The 22,006-nt window shown below is 35.7% G+C and overlaps 1 protein-coding gene across 3 annotated transcripts; it reads right to left on the bottom strand.

The window, feature by feature from the left end:
- Positions 1-246: 246 nt before the first annotated feature.
- On the bottom strand, positions 247-18,681 carry LOC131165817 (ultraviolet-B receptor UVR8). 3 transcript variants are annotated; one of them, XR_009139653.1, is made up of 8 exons: positions 17,574-18,681; positions 16,577-16,786; positions 6,843-6,953; positions 3,834-4,202; positions 3,627-3,734; positions 2,086-2,455; positions 515-677; positions 247-415 (listed from the first exon to the last, which is right to left on the bottom strand). XR_009139653.1 is itself a non-coding variant. In XM_058123918.1 (7 exons), exons 1-6 carry the CDS (start codon positions 17,910-17,912, stop codon positions 2,123-2,125), a joined length of 1,470 nt encoding a protein of 489 aa, XP_057979901.1. In that variant the 5' UTR covers positions 17,913-18,681; the 3' UTR covers positions 435-677; positions 2,086-2,122. The 3 variants fall into 3 exon arrangements, 2 of the variants coding, with proteins under 2 accessions (XP_057979901.1, XP_057979912.1); XM_058123918.1 differs by lacking the exon at positions 247-415 and having other exon boundaries at positions 435-677; XM_058123929.1 differs by lacking the exons at positions 247-415; positions 515-677 and adding an exon at positions 1,325-1,449.
- Positions 18,682-22,006: the final 3,325 nt, after the last annotated feature.

Raw genomic sequence — 22,006 nt, 5'->3', positions numbered from 1 at the left:
AAAACCATCCATAAGATGATTCCCCCAAAGTGACTCTACTACTGAATGTAAAAATTTCAACTTTACTTTGGTGAAATACTGCCAACTTTGTTCCATTGGCCTTCCCAAGTTTGTCTAATTAAAACCGTTTCACACAATTAAAGTTCAAATCATCCTTACAAACTCAAAATTTCGGATACGATGTGAGATTGTGATATACAATCACGCAAGAAATTCCACTTTTAAATGACACCTTTAGGCTTCAAGGTCTCAATATTTTACAAGTCTCCCTTCTTTGGAATGATAAAATAAGTTCGCAAACAAAAAAAAATCCCCTAAATGAGATTTATTTAAATGCCGCATCGAGGATGACATGAACTCTTATGGAGGTGGGGTGAATATAGAATTACCCTTACCCTACAACACAATAATTCTGCTACAAAGTCAAAAAGTTAAGAAAGTTAGGCAACCAAATTCCACCACCGTAAAGTAATTTTAGATTAAAAATCAATTTCTAACCACAAAAATGACTTACCAACCAAGAAGTTGACTGTTGGCAAACAATTGATTTTGCGCTTAACAAATCAATTTGAATAAACACAGAGGAACAAACACTACTAAAAGAAATTCACGCAAACCAACCAGCTCCCCTGCAAACCGCCGCACTTCCGCAACTTAGCTACTTTCATTCTCACTCCCTGCAGAAGTTCATGTAAGCTGTCAATGCTTGTTTTGCAGAGTCTGGGCTTCAGCTACTTGATTTGGACCAGAGCTTCAAAGTTGTGTACATTAAGATCAAAGGATATTAAATGTTCAAGCCAGAAATGTAGTTTCTATGCTTCGAAATTTGGCCGTGCAATGAAGGATTTGTCCTTGGAGATGGACAGGCTAGTCAATACGTATTGGGCATGGAACCCAAAAAAAAAGGTTTAAGGAATTCTCGCTCCATAAAGAAACAAGATAATATTTTATTGCCACTCATCATGACACTTTGACTTATTTTTGTCGTGAAGTGCATGGATTATGAATTGTGTGAGGACGCTTGACAATGTGACAATAACGCAAGCACATGGTGTAGCTTATCATTACTGCGGAAAAATATTCAGGGAAATACTTGTTTGTTCCCTTAATGTGCTTTACCTCACAGATTCCCATACTATAAACTAGTTGGCCCACTTCCATCATGTTTGATTTGCGGATGAAAATGCAAAAGAAATGGAAGGAAATTTAAATAGAAAGCATGACAAAATCAAGTGATAAATTTGATTCCATTCCATTCTTACGTACAAATGTGTTAGAAGTTTGTGGCTCATGGAAGCATTTTCTACTTGAATTGCAGCTTCATGCAAAGTAAATATACATCCATATTAATGACAGTTATTGTTGAGAGGCATTCTGCACTCGAGTCACACAATGCGCAACTCATCCCTCCTACTTCATACTCTTCCCATCCTTCCCAGAATAGAGAACCTAAGACACTCAAATACAAATGTCACATAAAAATCAGGGTCATTGCCCTGGACAGTCGTGTTTCTTGTAGCATAGCAGTATATACACCAAATGCTAGTTCCTGCATCAGAGGCTTATGTAAAGATGCAAATCAGCCGAGGGAAAACTACATTGAAGACCCTTATACGTGGCATGGTGCACAAATTATCTCTGTGCCTTCTTTAAATACCATGAGAAAATATGCGTGGCTTGAACAATCACTCTATTGGGGTGTGCATATTTACCAATCTCAACTAATAGCATCTATTTATAACACAACTGTACATACACCCACATAAGCAAGAAGGAAGCAGATTCAAAAGTAAAGCAGTTTTATGCAACTCTAAAGCAATCAAACTTCTATACATTACACAAGATAGCATCAGAAGCTAGAAAACAAGGTATCTGTAAGCAGATTCAGTAGCAATTTTGTGTACTTAAAAAAATGACTGCTAAATTAAAATGCTACACATTTGGTTCTGCAATACAACATTAATGTATGTTGAATTAACAATTAAAAGTGTCACAGAACAAACTTTTGCAATCCTATTTCAAAAAACAAAAAAGAAAAAGAAAAATCTGGCAAAGTTTACATTCATTAAAAAACCATAAACTAACCTCTTCAAAGAAGGCAGGTCACCGAGAGTCACCCACTTTATGAAACAAAGCCGTCTTCTTCTACCATTTCTTGAATAAAAATTTCTGTAGGCCCAGGGCATCCCCTCAATGTGTCATGCCCAAGTTGTGCCCTTTCATTATCTCCAAAACCAAGTATTTGTCCCCTGGTAGAAAGTACAACAGTATGGTAGAGACCTGTGCTTATTTGAGAAATTCGATGAGCTCTTAAGCTTTCAAGGATTCGAGGCCTCAATACTTTATCAGATGCTCCCCTGTCTGGAAAGCCAAGGCTACCAAACCCCATCCACCCAAACCCATAAACTGAACCAGCATCTACCAGAACAAATGTCTTTCTCTTCCTGGCACAAACCTACAAAAAACAAGAAGCATTATTTATGGGGGGTCGACAATTTTATAGGAAAAGCAATAAATGTAGGAAAGCAGGCGAAAGAGAAAAACAAGGCAGAAAGAATGCAAATTCATAATGCTTGCAAAAGATTGGGACCATTTAGGTTTGGAAAACATTTTCTATTTTCCAATTATTAGTTTTCCAGAGAATTATAAAAATTTTAACTTATTTATTAATTTTTCAAGATTTGTATTAAGAAGGTAGAATAATAAAGAGTTTGTTTAAAAATGCAAAAAAAAAATAATTCATTTTTTTATTTTTTTGATTTTAAAATAATCAAAAAAAAGACAAACTTTTTTTCCAAATTTTCAAATTTTATATAAGGTAATATTGGAATCACAGATTTTGGGAATTGAATTTGGATTCTAAATTACTATACATAAACCACACAAATTAAAGTCCAAGATCTGAATCACATGCTCCCATATGCAAAGATTTGGGAATCTATAAAAATAATGAAAAGATACAAATTTTGAAAATTGGAAAACAAAGGTGACATTTTTGTAACTATTTGAAAAATTAAAAATGAAAAATAAAACTATTGTTATGAGCAAATGGTTTCATCATTTATTTCATACAAATGTTGTAAAAATGAAAAATTAACTACCTTTTTTTTTGTAATTTTTTGGAAAACTAAAATGGAAACGAAAACTATCTTCCAAAACTAAACGGGCCTTCAAGGTTTCTGCAGGAATAAAGATTATATTATCCTATAAAATCTTGGATGCATGAGAAAATTGTTTGTTCTTGCATCAATGCAAAGGGATTCCACCCCACCCCCAACACACCAAAATTTCATGCCAACTGAAAATCCAGCCAAATTGATTTTTTGGTATCGGACAGAATAAGAATCATTCCTGAGGACTGCCACATTCACGTTTGCATCGCGACATTGAAAGTAAAGCAGCACATGAGATGTCAATGGGAAGGATGGCAGTGGCATAATTGAGATCAAGCAACTAGTAGAAAATTTTGAAGCTCCTTTCTGTCATGTTTGCCCTTTGGTCTATGGTCATGAGTTTGCCATTGAATGCTCACCAGCAATTTTGCCATTTTACTAATCCATGGTTGTAAGTTTGCTAATCAACAGTAATAACCCAACTAATAACACAAGGTCAAAAACAAACCATACCTGCACAGCAAGGTGATTCTTAAGGCTGCTCAAGAGCTCTGGAGTAGTCTTATCAATCTCATCTCCATGGCCCAATGCGCCACAGTAGCCCTTACCCCAAGTATAAACCTGTTTAACCATTTAAAGCGGAAAGTTAATAATTCTAAGCGTAAAGAAATCATGCTATCCAATAAACAGAACATCTTCATGTTGAGATAGAAGACTAACAAATCCATTCGAATCAAGTGCCACTACGTGCTCATCACCAGCAGAGATGCGAACCACATGAATACCCCTTCTTCTAAATGACTGGATTGCACGTGGTTGGTGCTCGTTGTGCTGTTCTCCATGACCAAGACAAAAATTGGAGCCCAACCCAAAAGAGTAGATTGTTCCATCATCAGTTACAGCTAAGGCATAACTTGGACCAGCAGCAATCTGTACTACAGAACCAATGCCTCCAAGATGTTCAACAATTTTGGGTGTTGCTCTATCTACAGAATCACCATGACCCAGCTGGCCATGTGTGTTTGTCCCACATGTATAGACATGGCCTTCTCTTGTAAGGAACATGGTAAAACTAAGCCCTGCAGCAACCTGATACAAATTCCAGACTATTGAGCCAAGCAAATGATTTTGTAAAGGGAAAAGCAAATATAACATGGCTAGTATCAAATACTCAAATAAAACACTGAGAAGAATCAGAAAAAGATGCAGAAAAAAAAAAAAACCATCAGCCCCAAAATATCCTTATGAAAGGTTTTGGCCCTTCCTACAAAGAAAGTCATGCAGGGGCAGCATCAAGGATCTGCAACCATGGGAGAGACTAGAAGAAATTGAAAAGAGGAAGGGCAAGGGGGGAAAGAGGAGATACAAGGGGGAAACTCACATTTGATTCCAAGTCAAATTCAACAACTACCTACAACATGGCTTTCACACACAATTTATAAGAAAGCCTCTTCACATGAAGTTGCACACATACCCCCTAAAACTACATGAAATTACAAAAATACCACTAAAATACACAAGTATTACAAACAAGGCCCCAAATACACATAATCCTAGACTAGTTAATACTTAGTAAACACAATAAAACTAATTAACTAAACACACAAATCCTTGCCCTATGCTTCTCCATTAATCTACAAGAAGGGTTAACCCATGGTTTGGCTTCTTGTCCTACATCACAAAGTCTAATGCAAATATAAGAAAGTGTCACTGGAAGAATTAGGCCTCAAAATTCAAATGCATATTCTTCAAATACTTCACTGATTACTTGGTTTTTAAAGGCGAAACAAATCTATTAAAAATATTCGCTCGGAAAAACATAATATAGCCAGAACAAATTCAGAAATTCTCCCTTTTAAAAGTAGAGTTTGACAAAATGAACATTAAATGTGAATTTCCATATAACCATATCAAAAACATTCGACATTTAAAAGCACAAATTTCAGTGCAGAGGCAGGGGGTGGCAATCACAACCCCAGAAATCCCCTCCCCCCACCAAAAAAAAAAAAAAACCTCCCCACCTCCTTTTTTCTAGCTTTTGGAAATTATTCTTAGGCTCCATATTTTTTCAATATTTTACCATAAAGTCTTAATTTATCCCCCAAATGTTAAAATATTTTACCTTGCCACTCTTAGAAAATCATATTTGGGTGGGGCTATAATTTTTTAGTTACCTCTATAGCTGCTTTGCTTACCCACCCATGCCCCCAAACAGCCCCCCATGTTTTCTTTATCTCAACAACAACACCACACAAGCAAGCGCACAAAAGGATAACTTTCCAGCCGCTAACTAGCATCTCATTGTTTGCTCAATATTCAAGGAGAGTCATTGATTATGTTTTGATACTTTTAACATGACAGCAAGGATAAAGCTGATATCATAGAACTCAACAACATAGGGTTCTTGTAAGATGAAAAAGATAAAGTACGTTCAACTTGTAGTTGTCTAATGAATATACCACCAAAAGGGTCATTGTAACATGAAAATGAGAGCTAGCTCAACATGTACACCTTGTTTGAATTATTTGACTTGGACAGAAAAGAAAAGAGATGAGACCCTTTCTCTCCAGATGACTTGTTTGGATTTTATTTCATTAAATGAATGGAGAGAAAGGAAGAGGAAAGGAGGGAGAGAAATACTTAGTTTTCCAATCTCTCCAAAAGTGAAGAGATTTGGAGAGAAAAGAAATAAGTTGTGCAATGCTTTTTCTTAATGTCAAAAATGCCCCATTGAACTAAAAGAAACGTAATATAACGAGAGTTAATTAGTTTAGTTAAACAGATGGTTAATTTGATAAAATAATATTAGATCTTTTCTTTTCTCTGTAGTTATCCAAACAACACAAGAAAGAAATCACTACCGTCTCTTTTCTTTTCTCTTCATTAATGAAATCACTATCATTTCTTTTCTTCTCTCCTAGTTATCCTAAGTGGGAGTAGCCTATCATATATTCCTTCTATTCTACTGGGACATCATCTACAAAAGATAAATTTCTTTAAAATTTAGCAGTGATTTGCAGAAAATATCCAACCAAGTAGATAGAAGCTGTCTTCAGATATCTTAATTTCAGGCTGAGCTCATGCATATATTTTCAGCATTTCAACTGGCAGATGTGTTATATCAGATATGCTACGAAGTACTTTGATTCCAAGAAACAAGTGTGAGACCATGTCCTTTGGTTCCAAATGTGGCAACAAATGTTTCAGTCCACAATGAGGGAATAGGCCAAGTACATACTTTTTTGGAAAAGGAAATATACCAAATACAATACAAACGAAAAACAAGGATACAAAGAACATAAACTAAATGTTGCTAACGCACCCTAACAGAATAGAATTCAAGAAGCAATGTTGACCCCTAAATAGACAGCCATTACATACATATAAAGGACTAAGATCCCAGCATTCCTACTAGTTAAACAGTCACTCCTTTTGCTGCTCATTCAATCCACAAATAAGACAAAACATCAGACATGATGCGAAAAAAGTCAGATGACAAGGACACTAAATCATGCAGATTGGTCTCTGCAATCTCAGACTTCCTTTCCTATTGATATCAAGGAGAACAGCATCAGAATGTTGAAATATAGTATTCATGGGCTAACTTATCTATACCGAACACGAACTGAAATGCAAAATCTCCATCAGTTACAGAGCCCATACACAATACTGGATGCAACACAAAAATTTCAAAATTGCAACAAAGTAGTAATGGCATGTATACACCACCTGTTTACAAGGAACTCCCTTCAATGCTTCAACAAGCCTAGGCCTGAAGATGGGACGGCCTGTATCTCTATGCCCACAACAGTAGGATGAATTATCTCCACATGTGAAAACCTGTATCAGCAGTTTAAAATAAATAAATAAATAAATTATTGCATCCACCTCATTGTAATTATCAAATTTCTAACAAGTTAAAAAAACTTAAAATACCAGTACCCCATTCAATATCCAGCAAAGTAAATGCATATGAATGAAGTAGTCATAATTGGGAAATCTACAGTCCAGTATACAAAATGACCAAATTAGTAAAAAGACATGCGGCCATATAAGTAGAATAAAATATGGGCATGAAAGTAAAACTTAGCAACTAAGATATATGCTTATTTTAGTATCCACAGAGTACAAGATAATTTGTCCAACCCATTGTCTTAACACAAACACAAACCCACTCATCCAAACGGCAAATGAACTTAACTTTTCAGCAGGCTGGGCATGAAAGCAAGACTTAGCAAAAAAGATATACTCAAATTTTTTTATCACACAAAGTCGAAGATAATCTTGTCCACTCCATTTCTTAACAATTACCCACCCATCCAAACTTCAATTAACATTAATGTTTTCAACATGCAGCAGCACGAACTTTGGACTTGGGATCTATTGTGCCAGTTTTCAGCCAAACTATGGGCTTTCCCACATCAAAGATCAACATATTCACAAAAATAAATAAATTAACTAAGTCTAAGCAATGTGTGTGCAAGAAAACATAAGATATTGCACCCGTACACACACAGTTCACAATGAAGAAATGAAAAGAAATAGAAGAAGCCAGACACCAGCGCTTCAAGAAGAATCTTCAGAACTAAGAGAAAAATGTCACAGTGCCTCCACAGTTTGGATGGCTTTCATGTGCATGTGTGTGAGTGGGTGTGTGTGTGTGTGCGCGCGTGCGTGAGAGAGAGAGAGAGAGAGAGAGAAAGAGAGAGAGAGAGATTCCACCTGAAGTAGAAAGGGTAAAAGAAAAAAAAATCTTTTGAGCTCACTTATGGGGAACTAAATGCATTGACTTTCACCAAGAATATTGATGTAGGACAAGAAACGGGCATTTGGATCAGTCATTTTGACCCAATTTGGAGGCCTATGTCAAAGAATAGGGTCAATTAATTATTGGATCCTAAACCCAAATGTATTTAATTAATTAGTTTTTATCATGTGTGTTAGGTAGCTAATAGCCAGTGCAAAATTTGTTAAATCTTCCAATATGAATCCTTACCAAATGTTCACTGAAGAAGGTAGTTCAAGAAACTAGGGTTCAATTAGCAACTTGGAACATAAGGAAACTTACAGTAAAAAGCTTGGAGTTAATAGATACAATGATTAGAAGAAAAATTAATGTAATATGCCTACAAGAGACTAAGTGGGTAGGGGATAAAGCTAGGGAAATAGGAAAATTAGGTTTTAAACTTTGGTACATTGGAAAAAGAAAAGCATAAAAACAGGATGGGAATTATGGTTTATAAAGACCTAAAAAATAATGTGGTAGATATTAAAAGAATAAGGGATAGGATCATAAAATTCAATATAGTTGTAGGCCAACAAATAATAAATGTCATTAGTATGTATGCTCCCCAACTAGGATTAATTAGAGATGATATGGATAGTATTATACAAGGGATACCAGGGTCCAAAAAAACATTCATAGAAGTTAATTTGCATGGACATATTGGGAAGGATAATAAAGGTGATGAGAGGGTACATGGAGGCCATGGATATGGAGATAAAAATGACCCCAAGGATGTGATTTTAGATTTCTCTATGTCCTACGATCATGTCATAATGAATACCTACTTTAAGAAATGAGAGGAGCACTTAATAACCTTCAAGAATGAACAAATAAAAGCCAAATAGATTTTTCTTTAACTAGGAGGTGGGGATCTTTTATCCTGCAAGGATTGTAAAGTTATCCCAAGCGAAAGCTTGACTTCATAACATAGAGTTTAAGTTTTAGATATTTGAACAAAGAAACAGAAGAAAAAGAGCAACATAAATCAATGCAAGAGGATTTGGTGATGGAGTATAAAGGGAGAAAATATAGTGAAATTCAAAGACAAAATGAGCAAAAAGAGTGATTGGACAATAAGGGATAAAGTAGACGCAAATACTTTGTGGAATAGAATGGTTGACTCATTAAAAAAGATGGCAAAAGAGATTTTTGGTGAGTCCAAAGAAAGAGTCTTAGACAACAAAGAAAGGTGGTGATAGGACAAAAACATCCAAAAAGCAATAAACACAAAAGAATTTGGTATAAAACAAATTAAAGAAATAAAAAATAAATAAATAAACTTTGAAAAGTATAAAAAGGCAAGAAAAGAGGCAAATAAGGCCATTAGTGAAGCTAAACATGGAACTTATGATAATCAATATGCTAAATTAGACACAAAAGAAAAGAAAAGAGACATATAAACTAGCTAGAGCGACTGAAAGAAAGTGCAAAGATTTAAGGAACGTAAAATGCATAAAGGCTAAGAATGATAATGTCTTGGTAGAAGAAGAAGACATAAAAGAGAGGTGGTGAAGATATTTTAAATAGTTGTTTAATGAAAACCAAATTGAAAGCTTAGACCTAGAAGTGACAAATGAGGAGCAGACAAAAAATCTTAGAATTATTCTTAAAATCATAGTCATTGAAGTTAAGTAGCTTTAAAAAAAATGAGAAGTGGGAAATCTATAGGTCCAAATAACATCCCAATTGAAGTTAGAAAATGTTTAGGGGAAGTATATGGTTAACTAATCTATTCAACAGTACTATAAAAACTAAGGAAATACTAGAGGAATTGAAGAAAAGTATGTTAATACCTATTTACAAAAGCAAAGGTAATATTCAAAATTGTAATAACTATCGCAAAATTAAACTTATGATTCATACAATGAAACTATGGGAAAGGGTAATTGCGCAAAATAATAAGAATAGAAATGAGGGTCTCAATATGTCTGGCAGCTTGACAACAAAAGCTATTTACCTACTAAAAAGATTAATGAAAAATTTCAAAGAAAAGAAAAGGGACTTGCATATGGTTTTTATACTTAGAGAAAGCCTATGATAGAGTACCTAAGGAAGTCCTATGGTGGGTTTTAGAAAAGAATGGAGTATGCAACAATATACTGATATCATTGAGGATATGTATGATAGAGAAATGACTGCAGGAGGAGAGTCTAGAGAATTTCTAGTAACAATAGGTGTACATCAAAGTTCTACTTTAAGCCACTATATGTTTGCTTAAGTGATTGATGAACTTACTAGGAATATCCAAAATGAGAAATGAGATATCATGGTGTATGTTGTTTGCAAAGTGGGTAGAATCTAAGTTAGAACTTTGGAGAACATCTTTAGAGTCTAAAGGCTCAAGATAAATGGAAACAAGATAGAATACATGAAATGTAATTTCAACCATGTAAGGAGGAATATTGAAGACGAGATTAAACTTGAAAATCAAGTAATCAACAAAGATTTCGATATCTTGGATCTATCATGCAAGCATAGGCAGAAGTTGATGAGGAAGTAGTACATAGAGCTAAAACAGGATGGGTGAAATGGAGGAGTGCATCAAGTGTGATGTGAGATTGTAGAATACCATTAAAATTAAATGGAAAGTGCTATAAAACAGCAATAAGACCAGCCATATTTTATGGATCAAAATGTTGGGCAACTAAGAAACAACATATTCAAAAAGTAAAAGTGACTCAAAATGCGCATGCTAAGGTGGATGAGTGCAAAGAAATAAATTAAGGAATGAACATATTCCAAATAAGTTAGGCAGACCACCAGTAAGCATTTGAAACGTAAGCCAATTAGTGCACCAATGAGGAGGAGCAAGCTAGTCATTGTAAATGATACTAGAACAAGAAAGAGTAGATCCTAAAATAACCCGAATAAGGTAGTGAAAAAAATTTTAATAGCACTTTAGTTAGTTGAAGAAAATGCCCTTGATTGTGTGAATTGGCGGAAAAGGATTCGTATAACTAACCCCACACAGTGGGACTTAAGGCTTGTTGTTGTTGTTGCATGTGTCCTTGGTTTGCTTGTAATAGGATTATGTGTTTTGGGGGCTTGTTTGTAATATTTGTGTATTTTAGGCGTGCGTTCATAATTTCATGTAGTTTTAGGGGTACATGTGTAATTTCTTGTGTTAGAGACTTTCTTATAAATAGTGTGTGAAATCCATGTACAAGGTGGTTATTGTAAAAATTTGAATTGAGATTACGTGTTCGCCCACCACCACCCCACCCCCCCCCCCCCCCCCCCCCCACAAAAAAAAAAAAGTATCTCCTTCCCCTCTTTCTTCTTCCGTCTTCTTCCCCTTTCCTTCTCTCCTCAATTTCTTCTAAATTCTCCATAGCAGCACATCCTTGATGCTGTCTTGCATCCGATATCCTATCTCATTTCACGAGGGAGAATTGCAAAGATGCAATGCCCTCCTACTAGTCACCAAATACATGCAGGATATAGGTCTTTGTCATCCATGAAATCATGATTAAAGGAGAACCAGTTGGACTTGGTAAATTGACATGATCCTCAAGATCATCCCTATGTGGTAGTTTGGTATTTGGCGCATCTAAGTGAAAGACAGCACTAAAGTACATGCTGTTGTGGCTTCTGTGCAACGATCATTGTGTCATGTTTGACATGTGGTAAAGCAAGTTGTCATTACTTTCATACATGGCTAAACAGCACATGCCAGGCAGTCAGATGCCAAGACTCATGTAATCGACCTGCATGAGGCACATGCCTGAACCAGGTGCCAAGCGCAAAAAAGGTGTCCATGGTACAGGACCAGCAGCTTATATATTGTTTCCAGCACAATGAGCATCATATTTCGATGAACAAGTTAACTTTCCAAAAAAAAAAAAGGGCAGTTCGGTGTACAAAGCTCCCACGTACGCGGGGTCCGGGGAAGGGGTGGACCACAATGGGTTTATAGTATGCAGCGTTACCTTGCACTTTTGCAAGAGGCTGTTTCCACGCCTCAAACCCGTGAGGTCACACAGCGACAACCTTACAGTTGCGCCTAAGCTCCACTTCTAACAAAATAACTTTCCAAAAGAATAAAAAAATTAAAACACCCTTTCATGAGTGAAGTTGAAAATTTTCCAATAAAAATTAGAACACCCTTTCAAGAGCAAAATTGAAAATTTTTACAGACTATTTTGGATCTCCCAGTTTCAAATTCAAAGACATTCCATTAAAACAAGGCTTCAGAAAAATTGTTTTGCCAAAGAATGATAGAAATCAAAATACAAGAAAAAATTATTCCTTAAAAAACTTCATAAGGTCTTGGTCAAAAATTGGTTGAATATATAGGATTATAATACTTAAACCAGTTCTGGACTTGGTTAACCTTTTAACTTATTCAAACTCCAAATAAAAATTTCTAAATACTTCAAAATTTTTGAAAATTAAACCAAATCAAGAATTTTTATTTTCAAAGCTGCAAAACATATGATTGAGCTCCAAATCAATAAAATAATTCCAATTGTTATGCACTGAATTAATTGATTGTGTGCTACTAGAGCATATACTACAGCTCACATGTGCCATTTCTATAGATATTAATGATAAATTGTTTACAAGATAAATGTTTAATAAATAAGCAACACAATTTAAAGGAATGTGTGCCCCATTCTCCTCAGGCTGTTGCACCAAGGCCAAAGATGCCCTCTGCACCATAGTCTGCCTTGTGCTTTTAACAACTAATGCTTCCATACAATGTGAAGCTTCTATCCTCAGCCTTCTTGCCATAAGCTGTGAGAGAAAGAATCACTTGCGTGCAATTACTGCAGTAAGACTTGCAGGATAACAAGCTTTCATCTCATGTAGACTCAGCTTGATATGGTTAATTCAGTATATTAACTGAATTAACTCAAAATTTCAATTAAACTATTCATTAGCCTAATTAACTGAAGTTTTTGCTAAAATATTTCCATTAACCGAACCAAACAAAATAAGAAACTACACAGAATTAAAAACCAACTGAATTATTGTCAGTCAATACTGTTAACCCAAATTTAACTGAATTACTATGTATGTATATGTATATCAACAACAACAACAAAACCAAGCCTTCGTCCCACTAAGTGGGGTCGGCTATATGAATCCTTTTCCGCCAATTTATGCAATCATGGACCATTTTTTTTTATAGATTCAAGGATATTAAATCCTTACTCACTATCTCCTCCCAAGTTATTTTAGGTCTACCCCTACCCCTTCTACTGCCCCCCACAGTAACTAAGTCACTCTTCCTCACAGGTGCACTATAAGGCCTACAGTGCAAGTGTCCAAACTATCTGAGTCGTCCCTCCCTTATCTTATCTTCTATAGGAGCTACACCTAACTTACCACAAATATGTTCATTCCTTAATTTATCTTTCAATGTTATACCACTCATCCATCTAAGCATTTTTCATCTCGGAAACTTTTACTTTTTGGATATTATGTTTCTTCGTCGCCCAACATTTTGATCCATATAGCATAGCTGGTCTTATAGCTGTTTTATAAAATTTCCCTTTCAATTTTAAAGGTATTCTACGATCACATAGCACACTTGAAGCACTTCTCCATTTTACCAAACCTGCTTTAACTCTATGCATTACATCATCTTCAATTTCTCCTTTAACTTGCATAATAGATCCAAGGTATCGAAATCTACAAGTGCAATTTATTTCTTCATCATCAAATTTAACTTCGTCTCTAATACTCCTCCTATCATTACTAAAATTACATTTCATATATTCTGTTTTATTTCTACTTATCCTGAAGCTTCTAGATTCCAAAACTTCTCTCCATAATTCTAATTCAGCCTCTACTCTGTCCCTAATTTCGTCAATTAATACAATATCATCTACAAACAACATACACCATGGAACCTCCTTTTGAATACTCTTAGTCAATTGGTCCATCACTAAAGCAAAAAGATAGGAATTCAAAGCAGATCCTTGATGTACACCTATGGTAATTGGAAATTCTCTAGTTTCTCCATCTATGGTCCTTACACTAGTCATTACTCCATCGTACATATCCTTAATGACATCAGTATACCTACAACATACACCCTTTTTTTCTAAAACCCACTATAGAACTTCCTTAGGTATCCTATCATATGCTTTCTCAAGGTCAATAAATATCATATGCAAGTCCTTCTTCTTTTCCCTAAGCTTTTCCATTAATCTTCTTAAAAGATAAATAGCTTCTGTGGTAGATCTCCCAGGCATAAAACCAAACTAATTTTCTGAAATTTTTGTCTTTAACCTTAATCTTTGTTCAACTACCCTTTCCCATAGTTTCATCGTATGACTCGTAAGTTTAATTCCACAATAGTTATTACAATTTTGAATATCTCCTTTATTTTTATATATAGGTATTAAAGTGTTTTTCCTCCATTCATTTGGCATTTTCTTAGTTTTTACAATTGTATTAAATAAATTAGTTAACCATATAATTCCGTTATCACCCAAGCATTTCCAAACTTCAATTGAGATGTTATCTGGACCCATAGCTTTCCCATTTTTCATCTTTTTTAGTGCAAACTTAACTTCGTTAACTCTAATTTTGCAAATAAATCTTATATTTTTAGTCTTTTCCTCATGTGGCATTTCTAAGTTTAAGCCTTCTATTTGGTTTTCGTTAAACAACTTACTAAAGTAACTTCGCCATCTTTCTTTAATATCTTCGTCCTTAACCAAGACAATATCATCCTCATTTTTTTATACATTTTACATTTCCTAAGTCTTTGCTCTTCCTTTCTCTAGCTTTAGTAAGTTTAAATATATCTCTTTAGTAAGTTAGCTTTTGTACCTAATCTATCATACAAACTATTAAATGATCTATATTTAGCTTCACTAACGGCCCTTTTTGCATCTTTTCTTGCCTCCTTATATTTTTCAAAGTTATCTCTATTTCTACATTTTTGCCACATTTTATACCAAATTCTTTTTGTCTTTATGATTTTTTGTACATCTTTATCCCACCACCAACTTTCTTTGCTATTCGAGAATCTTCCCCTTAATTCACCTAAAATCTTTTTTGCTATCTTTTTAATAGAGCTAGCTAATCAATTCCAAAAAGTATTTGTATCTATCTCATCCTTTAAGGTCCAATCCCCATCTTTGATCATTTTATCTTTAAATTTTATTATATTTTCTCCTTTTAGGTTCCACCATCTAGTTCTTTTACACTGGTTTATTTTATCTTTTTTCTTCCATTTTTTAATACATATATCTAACACTAAGACTCTATGTTGTGTGGTTAGGCTTTCACCTGGAATAACTTTACAATCCTTGCATGATAAATGATCTACCCTCCTAGTTAAAAAAAAATATCTATTTGACTTCTATTTTGTCCAATTTTAAAGGTTATTAAGTGTTTTTCTCTCTTCTTAAAGCAAGTATTCATTATACTAAAATCATATGACATAACAAACTCTAGGATCATCTCCCCATACTCATTTTTGTCTCCATATCCTCTCATAATTTTTATTTTCTCTTCCAACGTGTCCATTCAGATCTCCTCCTAAAAATATTTTCTCAGTCCCTGGTATGCCTTGTATAATACTATCCATATCTTCCCAAAATTGTCTCTTAAGATTTTCTGCTAAGCCAACTTAAGGAGCATAAGCACTAATGATATTTATTATCTCTTGTCCTAATACCATCTTGATTTTTATAATTCTATCCCATACTCTAGTTACATCCACAACGCTATCTTTTAAGTTTTTGTCTATAATAATGTCTACTCCATTCTTATGTTTTTCTTTTCCAGTGCATCAAAGTATAAATCCTGATTTATCGATTTCTCTAGTTTTCTCCCCCACCCACTTAGTTTCTTGAAGGCAAATTATATTAATTTTTCTTCTAATCATTGTATCCATAATTTCCATGCTTTTACCCGTAAGTGTCCCTATATTCCAAGTTACTAATTTAATCCTAGTTTCCTGAACTAACGTCTTTACCTACCCACGTCCAGAATGATGCAGGAACCCTTGCATATTTGACACCGTACCTAGGCGACGACCTAGCCCACCGTCACCCACTTTTTGCTACACCCGGGTGGTTCAAGTGCAACGTGTCGCTCGTAGGGGACGCCCCAACAAATATTCAATAAGGATTCAAGAAAAGGAATTGACTGTGTTTTTCAGTATTTGGCCTCAACACAACTGTATTGACAGATAAATTTTCACTTGAGTGGACACAAGTCCAATTGAATAACTAAATAAATGAAAAGAGAATATAATGTCAAAAGTCAACATAAAGAGGAAACATAGTAACCCAATCCACCATAGTGGTCTCTCCGGTTTAAATTGAGAATGAAAAAATGTCGCTTAACTGAAACATCATGTAACAAGAAAAGAAAAGTGCAGGACTTATGCCAGGACCCAGGACAACTCAAATTTTCAACAGCTTAAGGGCATCCATAGTCATTCGAACACAAGTATCCATAACAATGCTCTTGGTTTTCATGAAATTGAGTTTCTTGGCAGCTTCTATGTCAGCGATTTCATATCCAAATCAAACACCAAAGTGCATTCAGATGTCCTTGTTAAAATGGTTCAATCTAAATGAGAAATAAACTCAGTGCTCTTTACAACCAAGGCATTTAAGTGGAGCAGTTTATATGCTACATATCTAAATTATCCAGTACCATATCTCAACTAGAGCAATATATTGGTGAAGTGCAAAGCACTACAGACCTCCCCAGACTGCATGACAAAAGCTGCATGATTGTGGAAGGCTGAGACTTGGACCACATGTGACAAAGATGGGAAACTGATCCGGGTAAATGCTACACATTGTGTTGTTTCTGGGCCATGACCGAGAACACCACACAAACTGGAGCCACAAGAGTATACAGATGAACCACTGATCAGCAATGTGTGATATCTTCCGGTTGCTATCTGCATCTGCTGACAAATGTTGACAAATTAATACTGAACTCTTCATTTAACATTCTTTTCTTCTGTATTTGGTGGGGAGGAAGGATTAGGACACACAACAATAAGTCATAACTACATAAATATCAAAGTTTATCTCTCACCCTAACAAAATTTATTGCAAGACAAAAATCAAATAGCTTTCTCCAATTTCCTTACTCAAGAAATAAAATTGCGTTAATTACATGTCTCACAGATGGATATCAGGCTGGAAAATGAAATGGCAAATCAAGTCCAGATAATTTTTAAAACACTTTTTACTTTTTCTCCTTTTTTGAAGTTAGAGATCAAGTTGAAATGTTCCCATCCCTAATACAGAACATTAGAAAAAATGCAAAGAGACTGAACATGCAGTAAAAAAAACGTAACAGTGAAAGTTGTGAAACACAGTATCAGACAAAATGCAATGTGCTACATGATGCAATACCAAAGGATTAAAGCTTTCCAATTAATACTAACTAATAAATTTTGACAGAAACAACTGTGGAATTAAGTTAACAAAGCAAAAAAAAAAAATTCACCAAAAAACCCATTATATTAATTCTCAACAATTGATAACTGACTCACCTACAGTGCTATCAAATGAAACACAGTGAATTTTTTTACTGTCATATATATATATATATATAGATGTGTGTGTGTGTGTGTGTGTTTGTCAGTTCGAAATTCGAATTTTCCAGCTGAAAACCCCACCTCCCAAAAAAAAGTATAGACTTCAATCAACTAATGTTTAACGCAAATATCAAAGAAATAGTACATTGCCTGCTGAGGTCTTGACAATATCGGAGGACTGCTCTACGGATTGCAAAAACCTCAATACCCGCTTCCAATTCCCACCACAACGATCAAACAGCTCTTTCCGTGCATTCAAACCCATCGGAGCATATACAGGATGGGACCCACATAGCTGGAACGCCGCTAAATCCACCAAAGACCGAAACTTGAGGGGGAACAACCCTTGGCTACCCCCGAAAGTGCGCGAAGTCAGCTCTAAGCAAACAAGATCAGCGGCACTTAGCCGGCCTGAGGCCAAGATTTCTAAAATTAAATGTGAGGGCAATTCTTCAATCGAAACCGACCTATAACGATCAGCCATTCAGCACAAATCTTCACTCTCAATCCCACAGAAAACCTAAATTCCGCCCTCCGTCAGCTAAATTGACCCGTAAATAACGTGGAAATTACAGTGAACGATAGCGCGGCAGACGAAATATCAAAATTTTAGGCGGAATCTCATGCAATTGAGACAACATATAAAGAAAACACCTGACGGAAGAAAAATATAGGAAATTGAGTACAAGAAAGGGGGTCTCGATGAAAATTTTGTAGGTGACCGGTACAGTAATTAGAAGTAAAACATGAAATGGCACAAATCGAGCAAATAAGTAACGGTCACACCGAAAAGAGCTGAAATTTGAAATTCTAAATAGAAAATTAAACGCAGAGACTGAGAGAAGAAGTAACTTCGCAGGGGAAGACAATTGGTAATGGGAGCGAGAGAGAATGTGGGATTTTGAAATGAGAATTGGGGATAGATTCGATCATAAAACGAAACGAAAGCATCTAACAGCTGAATATCACCCCCAAAAAGATGGGTTTGCCAATATTTTCGGTGCCGATTTCGCTTTTCTCACCGAAAAACTGAAAAAATAAATACAGACAATGCGAATTTATACATGAAAGTGCAGAGCTTAGAGACAAATTTTCTAGTAGTAGAAAGAGAGAGGGAGAAAGAGAGCAAAAGCTAGGAATTAGAGCTTGCTTTATGGCGACATTTCCTCTCTGTCATTCTCTAACTACTCTCCTCTCTCTCTCTCTCTCTCCCCTTCCCTCCCCTCCCCCCTTTTTTTTTCCCTAGAGAGGCATGGAGAATCTCTGCGATTTCATGAGTTTCGAAACCCTGATTTGGCTTTTGGCCTATTCGTGGATTCCGCCTACTGTTGGTCACTAAGTCGCCTTTGTTTTGACACGTGGAAACTGCAGGTAGGGCCACAAGGGAAAACATGAATTTTCTACGTCATGGCGTGTTGCTTTAGCCACGGAGGATATTTAGCTAAGTGAGCACTCCTCTCATTAATTGTGTAGTAATGTCTTGGGGATGGTTCGTATTAACGAGAAATAAAAATAATAAGAGTTTGATGTAGTCATTATTAATCTTTTATTTATGTAGATGTGGTTCATTCAACCAATTACTATTCGTTGATTGGTCTTTAAATTAATGATAGAGGAACCAATAGTTTCGATTTGTTTTTACCAAAGTTGAGATTGAGAATTCAGTTATGCGAGAGAAAGGTATTAACACCTCCTACATACTCATTTTATGAATGGTACCCTATTAAACAAGACAATTCAGAGATTGGAACTATCATCGGTCAATCAATATAATGTGTGGTGATTAACTCGACTAATTTCTTTTCAATCGGACACATAGTTTCTTTTCATGATTGTATCTCTTTATTTAGAATATATCAATAGTTAGCATGTTGTCGCACTTAAAAACTTTCCTTGTATGTCACGCTTATCAAGTCTTTCCTTGTATGTAAAACTTTCTTGTATAGTTTTTACAATTCTATAATTGAGACATGTAAAGAATGGTGTAGGTATCAATTGCTACACCATGTTTGTACAATCTTTCATGGTATCAAAGCCTACAGGCCAACGCCATTTCCTACGTACCTATGCACTTCCGCAAAAATATCTTCCTTGTCCACCACTTTTAGTCCCCCAAATATCAGATAGCTAATTTCGGTACGGATGGATGAAACGAACTACTTAAATTGGGTTTCCCGATTACTTCCGATTTTATGGAGTAATGATTTGTTGGGTTTGGTGGATGGTACTGACCCCGTGCCTAACTAAACTTCTTCCAGCCACTTGAAACGTTGGAACTTCCACTCCTGAAATTAATTTGACTTTTCTCCTTTGGACAAAGAAGGACCAATTCGTTTTTCAGCTGGCTGAATGCCACTTTGGATCGGTCTTGATATTGTCCATGCGGTCTGGCTTGCCTTAGCCAACAAGTATGCCTCATAGTCCCGTTCCCACATCAATTACCTGAAGCACCAGTTGCAGTCTTTAAATTAGGAAGGGAAAAGTTGTGGGGAATATCTTCAGGATGCAAAGTAATAGGCAGATCAACTGGCTGCAGGCGGACAACCTGTAGAGGATGATGATTTAATTCATCACGTTCTCAATGGTTTGAATTTCTCTTTTTCATCATTTTCGATTTCCATGAGTGTTGTTTTGCATGACAAATCAATGAGTTTTGATGATTTTTCCTCTGAGCTATTGTCCTATGAAATTCAAATTCAAAGCCAATGACCTGTGCACATCCCACAGCTGCACGATGAGGGCACTTTTACTGATGGCTCGTCGTCTTGGAGGCCAAAAGAAGCAGAACAAACCCTTTCAACCCAGGTTTCCCAATCCTCCTGGACAGAATCAAAATCAAGGCCCTCCTCGATTCCAAGGCAATAATAATAAACAGAAGAACAATCAATTTCAATTTCAAGAGAATTTTCAGCCATTCAAAAATAATCAAAACTCGAATGGTGATGTTTTTAATCCCTATGCCTGCCAGATTTTCAAAAAGGAAAACCACACTGCCTTGGATTGCTTTCACAAATTCGACTATAGCTACCAAGGTCGGCATCCACCCACTCAACTTGCCGCCATGGTAGCTCACTCGAACTCTCTACTGGAAGATAATACTTGGCTGGCTGATTGCAGGGCAAACTGGCACATCACCAATGATAGTGGTGATATGGGTTCTCCAGCGCCTTATAATGGCTCGGACGTAATTGTCGTGGGTAATGGTAATGGTTTGCAAATTTCCAGCACAAGTTCCTTTACCTTAAATACTCGTAGCTCCAAAATTTCTCTCAATCGTGTCTTACATTATCCCGATGCTCTAACCAAATTGATGTATGTTAACCAATTTTGTGTCAATAATGATTGTTATTTTATCCTAACCAATTCCTCTTATTGTGTGAAGGATCACAAAATAGGATGCGCACTGCTGGAAGGGCCGAGTGAAGGAGGACTATATACCATTTGTCTAACTTCTAATTCTGCAAATAAAACCCAACCTCCTATTGCATTTGTAGGAATTAAAACTTCTATTGATGTTTGGCATGCTCGTTTTGGCCATCCATCCCTACAAGTCACCAAGAGCGTCATCAATTCCTTTGATTTTCCCATTACCGTCACTACTCAATGCGACTTTGTTTGCTCGTCTTGTAGGCTAGGCAAGAACACTCAGTTTCCCTTTGTTCTCTCAAACAGGGTTTCTAAATTTCCTCTTGATCTCATCCACTCCGATGCATGGGTATCACCGATTGTGTCTAATGGTGGGTATCGTTATGATGTTTCCTTCATTGACGATTGTTCTAGATTCATTTGGTTGTACCTCATTGCTAATAAATTTAAAGTTTTCTCTTGTTTCATTCGTATTAAACTACTTGTTGAAAATTTACTTTCTCACAAAATCAAACAAATTCAAATTGATAATGGGGTAGAGTACATATCCGGGTAGTTTAAAATTTTCTTAACTTCAAATGGGATTCATCATCGACTCACGTGTCTTCATACTTCCCAACAAAATAGTATTGCTGAAAGAAAGCATAGACATATAAAGGACATGGAGCTGTCAATGCTAGCTCAATGTAATCTTCCTAAAACTTTTTGGGTTGATGCTTTTTCTATAGCAATGTTTCTAATAAAACGTCTCCCAACAACTGTGTTACAAAATAAATCTCCCCACCATGTCCTTTTCAGCAAAACACCCAATTATAATAATTTTTTTATTTTTGGGTGTGCCTACTGTAGACACCCTAATTTTTACCAAGTCACTTTAATTAAGAAGCAGGGCTTTTGAATCAATTAGTTAGGTTTTTGAAGGTTAATTAATTGACTCGGATTACAATGGACTTAGTTGACCATGTTCATAAGTTGTTCCCAAACCACTCATTTTTTGAAAATTTAAATAGGGGTGGGAATGATTTTGGGTGTTGTTGGAATTAATTGGTCAATTAAACCATTTTTTTTCATACAAGACTACGGGATGCGTATGCATAAAAAATCGAGATATTCCATTAAAAGAGGGTGCGTGCCCAAGTCAGGAGATACACTGGAAACAGGGAAATGCCAAAATGCAAATAAAGGGAAATACCAAGAGACATACAGGGAAAT

This window comes from Malania oleifera, chromosome 1 (genome assembly GCF_029873635.1).
Source record: "Malania oleifera isolate guangnan ecotype guangnan chromosome 1, ASM2987363v1, whole genome shotgun sequence".
NCBI classification, from domain to species: Eukaryota; Viridiplantae; Streptophyta; class Magnoliopsida; order Santalales; family Ximeniaceae; genus Malania; species Malania oleifera.
Note: the sequence above shows the minus strand (reverse complement) of the source record. Positions and strands in the feature narration are given on the sequence as shown.